Genomic DNA, 17,460 nt, shown 5'->3' on the forward strand with positions numbered 1-17,460 from the left:
CTGGTCAATTCTTTACTGTTGAGCCACCAGGAAAGCCCAATACAGCATGGCTTATTCTATAAAGGAAATATAAGCAACATGCAATGCAGTCCTGGGAGGTGGATGTCAGGGAAATTCAAGGGTGCCATCACATAGAAAGCACAGCTAAGCAGAAATGTTTAAAATGAGAAGGTGTGTGCCAGGCAGAAAAGAGAGGGAAGAGCATGTCTGGCAGAAGGAACATGTGCAAAATTATATTATGAGAAAGAATGACAGATGTGGGGAAAAGTAATGTGCTAGATGGATATTGAGGTACAATGTAGGTGTTAGAGAAAAATACACTGTGGTAGAGGGTGAATTTCATGGTTGTAAAAGTTGAAGCCAGGAGGACAGATTGTGACATGCTTACATTCCAAGTAATGGAGATGATTTTATTCTTGGGCAATGGAGAGACTGATGCTGGGTTTTGTCTTAAGCCCAGAGTGGCATTTAATGGTATTAACAGTTTTAGGACATCAGCTCTGATTGGAGCACTGAAGGCAGCTAGAGGGAGAAGGGAGATCAGTGGGAAAGCTTTTGTCATAACCCAAGCAGAAGAGGAAACCTAAAATATTTAGAAAGACCATGAACAGAGCATCTAGCAGCTGCAGAGTTGGAAAGATGAGGAAGAAGCAGTCATGGATGGCTGTGGCAGGACTAGGGTGGGTGAGCAGGGCAGGGAACAGAGGTGGCATGACTTATAGAGCTGACAGGTCAAGCTGGCTAAGAGTTTCAAGATGCGGGAGGAATGTGCATTTCTTACTCATTCACCTTTTCCTCAGCCTTCACCACAGTGTAGGAACACCTCATCTCGGGTTGTATTAACATCCCTGGATGTTTGCCCTTCATCTAGCATGGCCATCTTTCAGCCTCTTCCACACACCAGGGGTCACCAGACTTGTTCTCTACGGGGCCAGAGAGTAAATATTTCAGGCTTTGCAAGGCTTCAGGGTCTCTGTAGCAACCACAGAGCTCTGCCGTCATAGGCTGACAGCAGTGATGAACAATGAACAGATATCTGGGCATGGATGTACTGCAATGAAACTGGATTGCAAAACCAAATACCAGATCCTGTGTGCAGGCTGTGGTCTGCTGACCCTTGGCATGCACTGCAGTGTCCAGCCTTCCTAAAGCCTCACTTTTACTCTTTCTCAAGCGCCTTTTCTTCAGAGTTTAAACAGCATCAACTGCCCCCTCTTACCTTCTGAGATGGCCCATCCTTTGTCTGTGGAGTGTGTTTTTCCCATGGCTTCTCTTGCCTTCCAAGATGGCCCACACTCTTCCTGTGCAGTGTATAGCTCCCTGAATAAACATTGTTTTCTCTTTAAAAGAGACTTTCCTGGTGGCTCAGAAGGTAAAGAATCTGCCTGCAATGCAGACTTGGATTCAGTCCCTGGGTCAGGAAGTTTCCCTTCTCCCCTGGAGAACGGAATGGCTACCCACTCCAGTATTGTGCCTGGAGAATTCCTTGGACAGAGGAGCCTGGCGGGCTATATTCAGTCCATGGAGTTTCGATGAGTTGGGCACCACTGAGTAACACTTCTTCTCTTTAAAAAAAGAAGCATCAACCAAGATGTTGCCTTTGCCGGTCAGCACAACCTGTCTCCCCTTGGAATGCAGCACAGGCACCTGCTGCTGCCTGCCCTGTCTGCTGCTGCTTCCCTTCCTTCTCCTTGCTTATTTGCCACTGTAAAGAAATGAGCAAAGAGCAAGCTCTTCCAAGCCGAAAAGGACATCAGAATATTTCTGAAAAAATGAAGGCTTGTCAAAGGGACCGTCTTCCCTCAGGTCTCCTAAAGGAATCACGAGTGATGACCCCTGGCCAGAACATTGGATGATATTTGCAAAGTTCATCTTCTCGTTCCAGATTCCTAACTTTAAAGGTCTGCTTTTCCCTTGTTGGTGTTTCATTTAGAAAAGCAACTTCCTGCACGCACGCGCTGACCTTGAAGTAGCACATTACAAGCTGAAACCCAGAAACCTCATGCTGCATCACGAATTCCTTCAGCGAGTCAAGCGGCTGCCCTTGGAGTACAGCTACGGGGAGTACAGAGATCTCTTCCGTGATTTTGGAACCCACTACATCACAGAGGCCGTGCTTGGGGGCATTTATGAATACACACTCATCATGAACAAGGAGGCGATGGAGAGAGGAGGTACACTGCCCAAGGACCATGTCTTTACTGATGGGGCGTGTGGAACTATGAGTTAACAGGGAGAGAGGCTTCTATTCCTTGTTGGGGGAGGGGTTGTAAGTTATGCTCCCAGTTTTCCTTCTCCCTCCCTGGTTTTCCTTTCACAGTTTCATTTGCAGATTCCTCATCCTTTGTTGATGTGTTGATGGTGGTCCTCCTCTGCCAGCCCTCTCTCTGGACAGTCCTGTTTTCTACATAACTCCTTCTAGACAATAACATCCGGAGAAGGCAGTGGCACCCCACTCCAGTACTCTTGCCTGGAAAATCCCATGGATGGAGGAGCCTGGTGGGCTGCAGTCCATGGGGTCGCGAAGAGTCAGACACGACTGAGCGATATCACTTTCACTTTTCACTTTCCTGCATTGGAGAAGGAAATGGCAACCCACTCCAGTGTTCTTGCCTGGAGAATCCCAGGGACGGGGGAGCCTGGTGGGCTGCCATCTATGGGGTGGCACAGAGTCAGACACGACTGAAGCGATTTAGCTGCAGCAGCAGACAATAACATCTAATCTCCTGGTTCTAAATGCTTTATACATGCAGATGTATATGTCTATCCTGGATCTCTTCTGTGTACTGAAGAGCTCGTGTATAAATGCCTCTTTGAGATCTCCATCTGAATGTCTGCTGACCATCAAAAACTTAACATGCCCCCAAGAGAACTTTCACATGTTTCTTCTGTAGTCATCTGCATCGCAGAATGATTCCACCTTTCAGTCAGCTTTGAGGTGATACCAGTGCTGCTGGTTCCTAAATCACACTTTGAGCAGCAATGTCTTAGATTATCAGAGCTTCCAAACTAATATTCAACTCCCATTTTCCTTCCACAATCCATTCTCCATACAGACATTACTAGTTGTCTTTCTAGTTGTAATCAGTGTCAAGTCTAAGATATGATATCTTCCTCCCAATTCTGTACTCTTTCCTGCAATATGGCATTTGTCAGCCTAAGAGACCTGCCCCAGGTCTCCCAGATTACAGTGGCAGAGCCAGGTTTCGGGTATAGGTCCAGTGAACTTGCAAGGGGACAGAAGGCATGTAAGGTAAATTAAGGTCAGTATGGCCTCCCTCAGTCTTGCCAAGATTAAGGGTACTGTACTCCATACCAGAGCTTTCAAAAGTACTTGTCATAATTCCTCTGATTGCTTTCTACAGAAAGCTTCTATGATCAAGTTGTGGAAACATAATAGATCCCACTTTGAGAGTTTCACAGGCATACTGAAATCAAGTGACCTCTCCATCACTTTTGATACCACATTTATCACACTGACTTGACTGCAGAAGCCTGGTTTCTTGTCATTCTTGCTCTTAAACAAATATAAGAGATATCATCATGGGATTCATGTTTCAAGGAACATGCTTTGGGGAAAACTGATCCACATTAACGTTTCTAGCAATCCCAGGTGTTAAAGCTGTTCTCCTCTCCTTTCCTTGACCTCAAATGCTATAAAAAGTGCTCATATGTCATATGGAAGACTTCAGCAAGCCCAGGATGGGAAGATGACTTGGGGAGAATTGGAGAGGAATAGGTGGGAAATGGTCCAGAAATGAAGACGAAATAAGGGATATTGATTCTTCTCTTTGTCAGGGACTATACCAGACATTTCATAAACATTATCTCAACGATCAAGTAACTGTTTGTACTACATCAAAGAGTAGAGAAGGGAGGACAGCTCACAGCAGCCTCTGTTCACTGGATCAATACCTAGAGACTTGATAAGAAGCCATATTTTTAGAAAGTGACTCCGAGCTCTTCCTGTCTTTGGAGAGCAGCAAAAACCCTCTGAGTATTTGTAGAGGCTGAAAGGGGAAGTTGTTGCTGATCCCAAATGCGGTCTCTGGCCTGGTGCCAGGAGCTGCCTGCTGCGTTTCTTGTCCCTAGTCTGGCCACCCGTTAATTTACACCTGAGTTCCTACGAGCCTCCAGGAAGGGTTTGGCGTCAGGGATCGACTGCAGGAAAAGGCCCAGGACAAACTGCCGTTTTAGGTCATGAGCCACTTATCTTGCTTCCTTCAGATTACTCTCTTAAGGACGTCCGTGACTGTGCTAAACATGATTTTAAAATCGGCGCCGCCATAAAAGCGGTCTACGTGAAGCTGGGTGTGACGGAGGCCACGTGCCGTAACATTCTCAATGAGATAAAAGGTGAGTGGCCAGGGCATGTGACTTCTCTGCTTTTCATCCTTCCTTCTTCAGGAGCCCAGACCCATCACTCTTTAAGCTAAAGATTGAATATTCCAAGACATTTCAATTAAAATACTAATTCATTCAATAAAAACCTACCTAGCTCCTACTATGTATTGGTATGCAGAAATGAATAAGATGGTCTTCCTATCTTCATGATGTTCACATGAGTAGGCAAACAATTGAAAAATTGAGGACCAGGCAGTGATAAGCACCAAACTCAGTCTGGCTTCCGGGAACAGGTATCATTTGAAGGGCAACTTGAGGAGTAAGGTATCAAGGTTGCTTTTAGGTAGGAATAAAAAATCTAACAATGAAAATTTGCTCTGGGGGCCAGAAGTGGGCCTGGCTAGAGGTAGGATGCTCTAGGCTGAAGAGGTAGGAGCCAGGTAGAGGCAGTGGGGGATACAGTTGAGGCAGCTAGTCCTTACCTGAAGCAATGGGCAAGATGGAAACTAGAAAAGCAGGCAAAGCCACAAGTCATGTAGCAAGAGTCCACATGGCAGGTGAGACTAGGAGTGAGTGCTAGAGCCAATCTGGGAGCAGAGATCTCGGAGGCCACACAGGGGAGCTGGGAATCAACACCGAAAGTAGAGTAGGAGAGGAAGGCTGATCAGCAGGGCTCTAATCCCGACCTCTTCTGCACCCTGAGCTACTCTCCTTCATCCTCTCTACAGACTAAGCTTGTCCTTATTTCTGTGATCATATGTGAATGAAGAGTTCCACAGCCAAAGCAAAACAAAATTAACCAACAACAAAATGAACTGCTGGTCTAGAAGAGTTTCTTGTGACTGATGGGCAGTGGATACTGTTGTTTGTTTATTTTGATGGGGCTGGATTGGAACATGCATCCTACATAGGGAGGCAGGCAAAAGACATACACGCTCTTCAAAGAAAACTTGTAAAGTCACCCCCAATCCAAGTTACTGTATAGAGCATTACCCAGTACCCTGGGACCCTTATCAGTTACAACTCCTCCCTCCCTTTGGAGATAACACCATCCTTAAGTCTCTGTTAAACACGTCCTTCCTTTCATGGATGGAAAAGCCTGGTGGGCTACAGTCCATGGGGTTGCAAAGAGTCAGACACAACTGAGCGACTTCACTTCACTTCACTTCACTTCCTTTCATGATAGTTTTACCACCTACATGTATTGCTAACCTCTATGACTTGGAGTTGGGCTTCCCTGATAACTCAGTGGTAAAGAATTCACTTGCCAATGCAAGAGATGCGAGTTCAATCCCTGCGCTGGGAAGATCCCATAGAGAAGGAAATGGCAACCCACTCCTGAATTCTTGCCTAGGAAATTCCATGGGCAGAGGAGCCTGGAAGGCTACAACCCATGGCATTGCAAAAAAGTTGGACAGGACTTAGCAACTAAATAAAAACAGTGACTTAGAGTTGCTTGTTTTTGAACTTTATTTGGATGAAATGTAATCTTTCAGTTCTGTTTTTTTTATTTTGTTTTTCTTTAATATCATGTTTTGTGTAAAACTATAGTTACTTCATTTTCACTGCTGCATAGTATTTTATTGTATGAATATATCAGTTTGTTCATTCTGTTGTTAAATTTGGATTCTTTCCTGTGCCAAGCCATTATATTCAGAGCTGCTGTGAGCATTCTTACACACTCTTCTGATGCACATGTGCAAGGGCTACTCTAGGGAATGTATCCAGGAGTGAAACTGTTGGGTTGTAGAGTATGTACTTATTCTATACTAGGTAATACTGAGATTTTTTCTGAAATGGCTGCATCAATTTACAGTATGACCAGTAGTATACAAGACTCCTTTTGTATGATGCTCAAGTGCTGCAAGCTCAGAGTAGAATAGTCACTTTATACCAGTTTCTTTGGCTTCAGGCACAAGAAAAATTAGAATAGGAATGACTTACTGATATGATTGAGGGCTTCCTGGGAAACTGCTTGAGAAGTCAAAATAATAACAGTAGACATTAAAAGAAAAACAGTAGACATTATTTAGTGAGTATCTATTACATTCATGCCCACACCTTATAGATTTTCCCACTTTTGTCATATGAGACAAAGAAGTGGTATAGCTCAGAGACTGGCATGGTACGGTGAGTAAATTCTTTCCCTCTAGTGCCTAAGTTTTCGTATCTGCAAAGGAAGGATTATATACTTCCTATTTCATACTGAAGATTAAGTGAGTTAGTACATGTACAGTGTTAGATTAGTGGATGACACATAAATGATGAATAATCTTTGCCTATTTACCTATCTATGATCTGTCCCTATGAATGTATGTATGTATCTGTCCATCAGCTATTTTCCGTAGACTCACTTAGCGACTGCTACTTACAGATGCTAAAAATAAACGTCCCTTTCTCATCCTGTCTCCAGCTTGTGTCATACGTGATTGAGTGCACTGCCCTTTGCCCTTGCGCTGTGACTCCCTTGCTGGCAGGGATGCGTACTGTCCCACTTACATCTCCAGGGCGACCTCCCTGAACGTTCTAGTCACCAGGTTGTCAGGTGGGTTGCAGCAAATTTCAAGGTGTGAAGATGGATCCCCTGACATGCCAGGGCTCCGTATCCATTCCAGACAGAAACAAGACAGACAGCATGGTGGAAGACTTGGTGGTCCTTGTACGAGGAGGAGCGAGTGAGTATGTCACTGCCCTGGCATACAGAGAGCTGCCAACAGCGGACCTGATGCAGGAATGGGGAGATGCGGTGCAGTACAATCCGGACATCATCAAAGTTAAGGTACATGTGCCCACCCCACCCATCCTTTCCTCTACTCAGAAAACAGCTTCTAAAGGCTTTCCCTGAGCCAGGGTATAGAATACAGAGTGCAGCAAGACACAAGCCCTAACCTTGGGATAGATACCTTATAGTAGAAAATGTATCCAGACTGAACTGATTGTAATACACTGCACACCGCCAGCTAGAGACCCCTCACTCCCTCTCACTTGGGCTCCCAAGTTGCTCAAGTAAGTTAATCATCGGCTTCTAGTTCCAGGTTCTTAAATCAATATCATTTGCAGTTTATTGGGGAATCCCTCATTTAGTTCTTTGTTCATTTAAATATTCATTCCTACAACCAACAAGTCATTGCTAAGTTCCTGTGATGTGATGGGAACGAAGGCACTGGAGGAAAACAGAGGAGGATGCCAAGATGAAAAATGCAGTCTATGCTGAACGGTAAGATCCATGAATGCATTATTGTTTTACAGGGCAGCATAATACATAGTGGTAATCACTAACACGTTTTGGGCACCTACCATGTTCATGATACTCTGCCAAGGACTTTGGGAATGTTATTTCATCTAATTCTCATGAGCCTGCAAATTTGGTATGCTTATCTCCATTTTATGGCTGATAAAAAAATCAAGGTCACAGAGGTTTCATCCATCTGTGACTAAGTCCAGACCTGAAAAGTTGACCTCTTCCCTCCCCTCCAAATTTTCCTGTGGGTTTGGTAAATAGAAAATAATGATCCCAACCAACTGTCACCCAAACAATGGCAGTTTTACAACCTTAAACCAAAAAGACGTTTGCTAGAGCAGTGCTGTCATACACATCAGCAGGGCTGGCCCTTGCCTGTGGGAACTTTAGCACGGTGTCCATGTCACATCTTACACTGTCCTCTTCTTGCTATTGTCTGTACAATTATTGATGATCCAGCATCCACCCTCCGGAGATCTACTCTTGCAGCCAAGGAGAGGAGTTAAGGGGCTGGAGCTCTGATGAGAGGCTGTGCAGTTCCCGAACTTGGCAGTTTTCCAGTGTCTTTATTTATATGTCAGTTGCATGGTTGCTGCAGAACAAGAAGGCTGCCATTCAAATCCTTTCCACTGCCACTTATTCAGTAGTTACACTTAGGGTTTAGTTGCTGGCAAGCATCGAGAAAGGTAAAGTGAGCCATAGCTCGCAGGCAGCTCTAGAGAAATCTGGGATGGGCTGATGACATGATGACATTGGCTGGTACCACAAACAAGCATGGGAGAGAAGAGAGTTCATGGAAAAATAGACCCCTGGTCTCTACTTTTCCCTGTTATCTTATCTGAATTTTGTTTTAAGCTTAGAATTAATGGATTGCTCGGATTACCTATCCATTTAGGTTGGAAGTGTCGTCATGGGCACTGGGAATGTCAAGTATCCAGCAGCACGGGATATGATCATGGGATGTGTGTTTTGTGTGTCTGTGAGAAAGAGAGAGAGCACATGTTAGCATGCTAAGCATCTCAGACCTGCCACCATCCTCAGAGATGTGGTATTCACTGATGGCACAGAGGCTTTACCCAGCATGTATGTGATGCCCTGAAAAGTATCCTATGTACTATGAGTATGGTGCTGTGAAGGGTTGTGGGGACTGAAAGGGGAGAGATTAGAAAATCAGAGATATTTCCAGTAGTGATGGAGGTGAATTTGTTGAAGGCTTTTATGCATTTCTCCTATATATCCCTAACTTGACTTGGAAACAACTATTGTAGTCATAGATTCTTTCTGGAAAGAGAAAACTGTGTATGACTTCATATTATCTCAAAATAATTCTGTGCAGAATCAGCTTACTAGGTAGTTGGAGCAGCAAGTGCTTTCCAAGAGAGCAGAAACCACTCGATAAAGAATTCCTAGACACAGAGTATTGGCCAAGGCTCATGTACATAGACCAGTCTTAAAGATCAATATCTGAAAACACAGTTCCTATAAGAGCTGGGTAGGCAGGAAAGAAGACCAGAGAAGAACCCATTCACATTGTTTATTGGTGAACATTAGATATAGAGACATGGCACTTTGTTCAAAGAAGAGGTAGAGAAATAACTGGACATACATAAAGAGAACTTTGAACACAAACGATTGAAATTATATCCAAGATAAAATAGACAAGCATACATCTAAACATAGAAGTAAATTTTACAATATATTTGCTTTGTGATTATAAGAAAATAAAGAATTTATGAACTAAAAAATAGAAGCCGAGATGTTTAGACACTAATCAGATGGAAAGGGTAATGGCTGAATGTAGGAAGCCAAAAGCACAATAGTAGAATCAAAACCTACATTGAAAACGATAAAGAACAAAATTGACACTGCAGAAAATTGAGTCAGTGATGTGGAAGGTGCTGTAAAAATGCTCCTATAATGCAGAAGCAAAAGACAAAGAGATTAAAACAATGATATAAAAGAAATATGATGGACACAGAGTACAGAAGTGGAAATCTAAAACCCAGAGCATTCTTCCTGAGAAATATACAGAATTAAATGTGAAGATGCATTAATCAAGCACATAATAAGGGAAACTTCCCTGAGCTGATAATGCAAAATGAACAGCTCATTGAAAAGCAGGCTAAAGTACTGAAGATAAAACAATACCAAAATACAGCGTGGTGAAATTTTTTACTTTGAGGAACAAATAGATCCTACAAAAATAGTAGTCATACTGATCTTAGAATTATTTGCAGTGTTAAATGCCTAAAGACTGTGGAGCAACAACCATGAAGGAAAAAGCTTGTGTCCCAGTGAAGTGGTCTTTAAAGGATGAAAAAATTCCCCAAGACATTCCGAGGAGCCTGGCAATAGATGTCCAAATAATTCTGAACTTAAGACAAATAAGGAATTTTTTTTTAGGATAAGCAGCTTTCAAATATTTGTTGTGACGTATTTGGTGGCTCAGATGGTAAAGAATCTGCCTGCAGTGCAGGAGACCTGGCTTTGATCCCTGGGTGGGGAAGATCCCCTGGAGAAAGAAATGGCAACCCACTCCAGTGTTCTTGCTTGGGAAATCCCATGGAGGAGGAGCCTGGCGGGCTACAGTCCATGGCAGAGTCAGACATGACTAAGTGACTAACACTTTTTCACTTCATACTAAAATTTCATCTGTCACTTATCTGAAATTCAATTTTAACTCAGAATACTACATTTGATTGTCAATCTTCGTCACAAAGCCTGTCATCCACGTACATATCCATTGTGGTTGGGGCGGCTAGGTTGTGGTCTGGGGTTCAGGCTGATGGAGAGTCCATGGTACAGAACATGGCATGACCAAGTGTAGAAGGGAAAATACAGTGGTGAGTGGTTCAACGAGGCATCAGGAGAGCCTCGGTTACGCCACCATGAAACAGCCCCAAATTTCAACGACTTAGCCCAGCAAAAGTTTATTGCTTAGTCACATATCATGTCCAAAGTGTACTGGTAAAGGGGCTTTTCTGAATATCACTGTGGGATCTGGGCAGTGGAGGTTTTCTCTTGTCATTTGCTCCCAATATCATCACAGCAATGGTAAGGGAATGGGAAAATTCACCACACTCTGCTGCCAAAGCTTCAACCTGGAAGGGATGCTCCCTCTGCTTACCTCTCACAGCTCAGAAAAAGCCACGCTGCAAACCTGTCCTTAAGGATGGTTCAGGGAAAAGCAATCCTGCCAAGTGCCCAGAAGGAAAAGAAGCTGATACATTTGGTAAACAGTGATAATGACCGTTACACTTTACTGAAGCATTTTAGTCAAAGATTCTCTAAAAGCAAGTTACTCTGATCAACAGAAGGTTTAAAATGTAAATGCCGTGGTAGCATGAATCAGGAAGATATTTCAGACTTAGGCCAATCTCACTGGAAATAATAAATTCTGAATTTCAAACAAGGAAACCCACAAATATTATTAAGTGGAAGATAAAGTGAAAGTTTGAAAGTGAAGTCGCTCAGTCGTGTCTGACTCTTTGTGACCCCGTGAACTGTAGCCCACCAGGCTCCTCTGTCCTTGGGATTCTCCAGGCAAGAATACTGGAGTGGGTTGCCATTTCCTTCTCCAGGGGAACTTCCCGACCCAGGGATCGAACCCAGGTCTCCCTCATTGCAGGCAGACGCTTTAACCTCTGAGCCACCATAACACAACAACAAAATAATTTGCCACACATGAAATCTTTCATGTGTAAGGAATGATACTGTTTATAAGAAAAATATCTCAAAGAAATAGATAACTCTCAGAAGAACTCAGATGATAAATAAGCAAAATTTTAACTTCTCAACAATAAAAATAAAAATTAAAGTAACAATACAAAGTATCTTTTGCCTATCAGATTAATGATGATTAAAAATCTTTAATACTCAACCTTATTGGGAGCAATAAGATGGAAACTTTTATATTATGAAATAGGACTATAAAATGGTACAACCTTTTAGGAAAAGAATTTATCTGTGTATATCCAAGACATTAAAAATGTTTACAGTGTTTGATCCAATAACCCTAAGCGCAAAAATCGACTATAGAAATCATTTTAAAAATTGGTAAAGGTGTTTCTATAAAGACCCGCCTCATCTTATGCTGCTGCAGTCTCACTTTATCTGAAGTTTTGCTTTCTGAGGTCAGTTACTCATGGTCAACCATGGTCTGAAAATATTAAATGGAAAACTCTAGAAAGAGACAATTTTTAGGTTTTTAATTGCAAGCCATTCTGACTAGTGTGATGAAATCTTACACTGTCCCACTGCATCCCCACCTGGGATCCCCAGCCATCAGCACCGTCTGCTCCTGACATCCAACCCCTGACATGACCACGGTTCAGTAATCCAGGACCCCCTGAAGCAGATGAACTTTCTGATGACACATCAACAGTAGCCTGACGCTATGTCATAATGCCTCTGTCATTCACTCACTTCATCTGATCACGTTAGCACTTTATGATCTCATGTCATCACCAGTAGAAGAAGGGTAAGTACAGTACAGTCAGATATTTTGAGAGACAGAGAAAGCACATTCACATGACTTTTATTACAGTGTATTGTTATAATTGTTCTATTTTTAGTTACCATTGTTAATCTTCTCTTATCACGCTTAATTCATAAATTAAATTAATCAAATTAAACAAAATTAAATAATCCTATACCCATAAATAGTATATGGGTATAAGAAAAAACATAGTATATGTTAAGTTTGGTACTCTTCATCATCAAGGGTCTTGGAATGTATCCTGACTGATAAGGGAGGACAACCATATTTGTAGTAGCAAAAGGAAAAATAAAAGTGGAAGCAACCTAAAGATTCAATAACATAGTTGAATACATTGTAGTTCACCAGGACAACAGGATACCCTGTAGTCATGAAAATCATTTTATCAAGGATTATTGAAGAGCATAGGAAAATGTTCATAATATGATATTAAGTGAAAAAAGTGAATGTAAACATGTGCTTTTCTTATGCCATCAGTTTGGTATTAGTATCTGTCCAGCTACCCTTCCAAAAATATATTTGGAAAGGGCACAAATCACAATGATAACAATTCATATCTTCTGCTGCTTACTGAGTGTTACTCTGATAAATTTCTTTAAGTTTTCTGTGCCTCAGCTTTGCCATCTATAAAATGGGGATACAGAAGTCTATGTAAACTGGGGATACAGAAGTCTACCTGACTCCTAAGATTGTTGTAAAGATTAAGTTAGATCACATATGTTTTTAGTTCAGCAGCTAATGAATCCTAGCTATGGCAATAATCAAGAATGCCAATCACCGGGGTCCATCATAGAGAACTGCATGGAGTTTTACAGACCGTGCCTGCCTGGCGTGCTGCACTTAAGGGGGTCACAAAGAGTTGGACATAACTTAGTGACTGAACAGCCACCACCGTCTCTGTGCAGCAATGTAATCAACAGTTTTCACAAGTGCAGGTGTGCTAAGGAACCAGTGATCAATGTGAGTAGTTAGGATTGGGTGTCTAGGGGAGAGATGTAGAAGAAAGAGGGAGGAAGGGAGGAAAGAAGAAGAGGACAAAAGAGAAAAAGACAGGAAAAAGGAACCAGCAAACCAAAAAAAAAAAGACAAGTGAGCCACATTAAGTTAAAAAGGAAACTGTGGAGGGAATCTTAGGACTTGCTGCCAAGTTCCAAGGCAAACTGTCCTGGAGAACCCTGGGATAGAGGTTGGAAAAGAGAATAATCACCATTTTTATCACCAGTTTTCATAAACTTGTAGGAGAAGCACAGATTTGGGATTAGAATCCTGGCAGCGCTATTCAATTTCTTCAACTTAACCTTACCTGAAATGGCGCTGGTAATTTCTCCCATGCGAGGATGAAGGAGGATCATAGCACAGCCCCTGGCACACAATGCCACTGACTTGATCTCCTGGAGCAGATCTCAGAACTAGTGGAAAATGCCTGGTAGGTTAAAAGCAGGTTAAAGGCAACCTTTCGAGGTGCTCTGGCAGGGAGAGCAGGCTATTGGAGGAGCTCATTGTGGGTGTACAGCAACCCCCTATGTATCCCCGCCTACCCACCATGTGTGGCCAGAAACTGGACCATTCTGCAAACAGCCTATGGATCAATTCATTGACCTCAAAACGGTGAGACAATGGGACCACCAAGGGGCCTTGCTTTGCCCACTGGAGTGAAGGTCAGCATCAGATGCATTAAGAAATGGAAGCAATTTTCTTCCCACTGGAGGCTTCTATTAGGCATGATTGCCTGTGTTTAGACGGACCCTAAACTCTCCAGGGCTGGATTAGGGCAGGATCACAAACAAAATCTGGTGAGGAACCTGACCCTGGAGCTGAAACTCTGGGCCAAGAGGCTCTGAACATGTTTAGCTGCCTCTTTGGATTTTGCCTCTGTCTTTTCCAAGGCCACAAACACCCTCCACATCCATCTATAGCCTCCTTCTCTCAGACACAGCCATGCCCACTGAGAGCATCTTTCTCTCTGCTTGCCACACCCTGGCCTCCATGCCAGCTGCTGTTACCCTAATGAGGCCTCCCATTCCCTTTTCATCCTTCTACCCACTCTTATTAGCCACTCTCACTAAGCTTGGGGCTGAACCCTCGAGATACAGCTGAGCAGTATATAGGTTTGATCTTCAGGAGCTTACAGTCTACTTAGAGATGAAGGAAAAGGGACTTCAGCCCAAAGCATTGACCACGAGGAAAAAAGGAGATAAAATTTGCATTGGATGAGTAGTGTAGACATGCTGAGCGTTTCATAGTAGGAAGCTGTTCTGGAAGCTTCAAAGCTCAGGGGAAGTTTCCCTAATGGTGGCTCTTGCATGACAAGAATTTTCACGGGTTTGAAGTGGGGGGTATTGCTAGAACAGGACTCCCATAATACTTCCAAAGAGGGGCTTGCAAATCATCTCCCCTCTCCCACCAAAGAGAGATTAACCAGCTGCTCCTCTCTACCCTGATTACTGTCCTGCAATTGGAGAAGGAAATGGCAACCCACTGCAATATTCTTGCCTGGAAAATCCCATGAACGGAGGAGCCTGGAAGGCTACAGTCCATGGGGTTGCAAAGGGTCGGACATGATTGAGTGACTTCATTTTCTTCTCTACCCATTACAAGTTACCTGTAATCACTGTTCAGTTCAGTTTAGTCACTCAGTTGTGTCTGACTCTTTGCGACCCCATGAATCACAGCACACCAGGCCTCCCTATCCATCACCAACTCCCGGAGTTCACTCAGACTCACGTCCATCGAGTCCGTGATGCCATCCAGCCATCTCATCCTCTGTCGTCCCCTTCTCCTCCTGCCCCCAATCCCTCCCAGCATCAGAGTCTTTTCCAATGAGTCAACTCTTTGCATGAGGTGGCCAAAGTACTGGAGTTTCAGCTTTAGCATCATTCCTTCCAAAGAACACCCAGGGCTGATCTCCTTCAGAATGGACTGGTTGGATCTCCTTACAGTCCAAGGGACTCTCAAGAGTCTTCTCCAACACCACAGTTCAAAAGCATCAATTCTTCAGCACTCAGCTTTCTTCACAATCCAACTCTCACATCCATACATTACCAGTGGAAAAACCATAGCCTTGACTAGACAGACCTTTGTTGGCAAAGTATTGTCTCTGCTTTTCAACATGCTATCTAGGTTGGTCATAACTTTCCTTCCAAGGAGTAAGTGTCTTTTAACTTCATGGCTGCAATCACCATCTGTAGTGATTTTGAAGCCCCCCAAAATAAAGGCTGACACTGTTTCCACTGTTTCCCCATCTATTTCCCATGAAGTGATGGGACTGGATGCCATGATCTTCGTTTTCTGAATGTTGAGCTTTAAGCCAACTTTTTCACTCTCTTCTTTCACTTTCATTAAGAGGCTTTTTAGTTCCTCTTCACTTTCTGCCATAAGAGTGGTGTCATCTGCATATCTGAGGTTATTGATATTTCTCCAGGCAATCTTGATTCCAGCTTGTGCTTCTTCCAGTTCAGCGTTTCTCATGATGTATTCTGCATAGAAGTTAAATAAGCAGGGTGACAATATACAGCCCTGATGTACTCCTTTTCCTATTTGGAACTAGTCTGTTGTTCCATGTCCAGTTCTAACTGTTGCCTCCTGACCTGCATATAGTTTCTCAAGAGGCAGGTCAGGTGTTCTGGTATTCCCATCTCTTTCAGAATTTTCCACAGTTTATTGTGATCCACACAGTCAAAGGCTTTGGCATAGTCAATAAAGCAGAAATAGATGTTTTTCTGGAACTCTCTTGCTTTTTCCAGGATCCAGAAGATGTTGGCAATTTGATCTCTGGTTCCTCTGCCTTTTCTAAAACCAGCTTTAACAGCTGGGAGTTCACGGTTCACGTATTGCTGAAGCCTGGCTTGGAGAATTTTGAGCATTACTTTACTAGTGTGTGAGATGAGTGCAATTGTGCAGTAGTTTGAGCATTCTTTGGCATTGCCTTTCTTTGGGATTGGAATGAAAACTGCCCTTTTCCAGTCCTGTGGCCACTACTGAGTTTTCCAAATGTGCTGGCATATTGAGTGCAGCCCTTTCACAGCATCATCTTTCAGGACTTGAAAAAGCTCAACTGGAATTCCATCACTTCCACTAGCTTTGTTAGTAGTGATGCTTTTTAAGGCCCACTTGACTTCACATTCCAAGATGTCTGGCTCCAGGTGAGTGATCACATCGTGATTATCTTGGTTGTGAAGATCTTTTTTGTACAGTTCTTCTATGTATTCTTGCCACCTCTTCTTAATATCTTCTGCTTCTGTTAGGTCCATACCACTTCTGTCCTTTATTGAGTATCCATTAATACGACTGTCTGTATCTCTAGATTCTGAGTTCTGGGGGAGTGAAGTGGGGATTTTATCTTATTCCTTACTATGCTTCATACCTGGCACTGGGAAGGTATTCAGCAAGTGTTCATTGACCTGAACTTGAATGCGCTTGTTTGTGGCTATTGGGTGGGATGGGAAAGAGAAAGGATGGGGTGTCCATCTGCATGCTGTACTGTCCATCCAGTTCCATATGAATCTACTGTGATCTGCATGCACCAAACCTGCCCGTTCCTATGGAGCCTTACTTTGGGCTTTTTTTTTTTTTTTTTCTCTATGACCAATGTATTCTGTTGAAAGCAACACCTTTGCTGCTTTCCCAGGTAATGCCTCTGTATGAACTGGTGACAGGCACGGACTTTGCCTATTCCAGCACAGTGAAGCAGAACATGATGAAGGCCCTGGAGGAGTTTCAGAAGGAAGTCAGCTCCTGCCAGTGTGCTCCCTGCCAGGGGAACGGAGTCCCTGTCCTGAAAGGTACCGTTTCCAGTGTTGTTTGTGGAAGCTACCATCTGGATGGGCTGGTTCTGGGGCCAGATCACATTGTCAGATCCACACACCCTCCAGAGGTGTGTTTCTACGTCAAGGTTTGATGTGTATCTCTAGGGGAATTTCTAGGTCATTCCCCAGTCTTCTGTCTCAAGCTCCAGGGATTGTCATAAAGCTCCCTTCTTTGTCTCAGAGGAAAAAATATGAGCCCCTGGCCATTTGGAGCCTTTTAAAGCTGAGCTTCTCCATCCTGGTTGGGCATTAGAACCACTGGGGATCTTTAGAACTACTGATGCTCGGGCCCCACATGTGGTCATCACATGAAACTCTAGGGAAGAGACCTTCATCAGGATGGTTAAACCCTCTCCTCTTCTGGTAGTTCTAATTTGTGGCTAGGGTGTGACTCACCATTGCTAAAGCCCCCACCTTCCTGGAGCACAGTGAGGTGGGCTTGGCCTAAGGAGGTGCCTGTGCTCAGGTGGCACTAATGGCAAGGTGCACGATGCTCCTGTCAAGTGAATGTGAGAATCACCCAGGGAGCTTTTCACAGACACGAAGTCCTGGGCCTCAGCCCAAAACAGTGA

The 17,460-nt window shown here is 43.5% G+C and overlaps 1 protein-coding gene across 1 annotated transcript in view; it reads left to right on the plus strand.

Annotated features, from left to right (window-relative positions):
* C8B (complement C8 beta chain) overlaps nucleotides 1-17,460 on the plus strand; it is a 45,226-nt gene that overhangs the window by 22,370 nt on the left and 5,396 nt on the right. The window contains exons 7-10 of the mRNA XM_040231050.1: nucleotides 1,934-2,174; nucleotides 4,228-4,356; nucleotides 6,960-7,123; nucleotides 16,711-16,864. Of these exons, the coding sequence (XP_040086984.1) occupies nucleotides 1,934-2,174; nucleotides 4,228-4,356; nucleotides 6,960-7,123; nucleotides 16,711-16,864 (688 nt within the window). The remainder of the gene's footprint in view (nucleotides 1-1,933; nucleotides 2,175-4,227; nucleotides 4,357-6,959; nucleotides 7,124-16,710; nucleotides 16,865-17,460) is intronic.

The sequence above is a fragment of the Oryx dammah genome, unplaced genomic scaffold (assembly GCF_014754425.2).
Source record: "Oryx dammah isolate SB20612 unplaced genomic scaffold, SCBI_Odam_1.1 HiC_scaffold_28, whole genome shotgun sequence".
NCBI lineage: Eukaryota > Metazoa > Chordata > Mammalia > Artiodactyla > Bovidae > Oryx > Oryx dammah.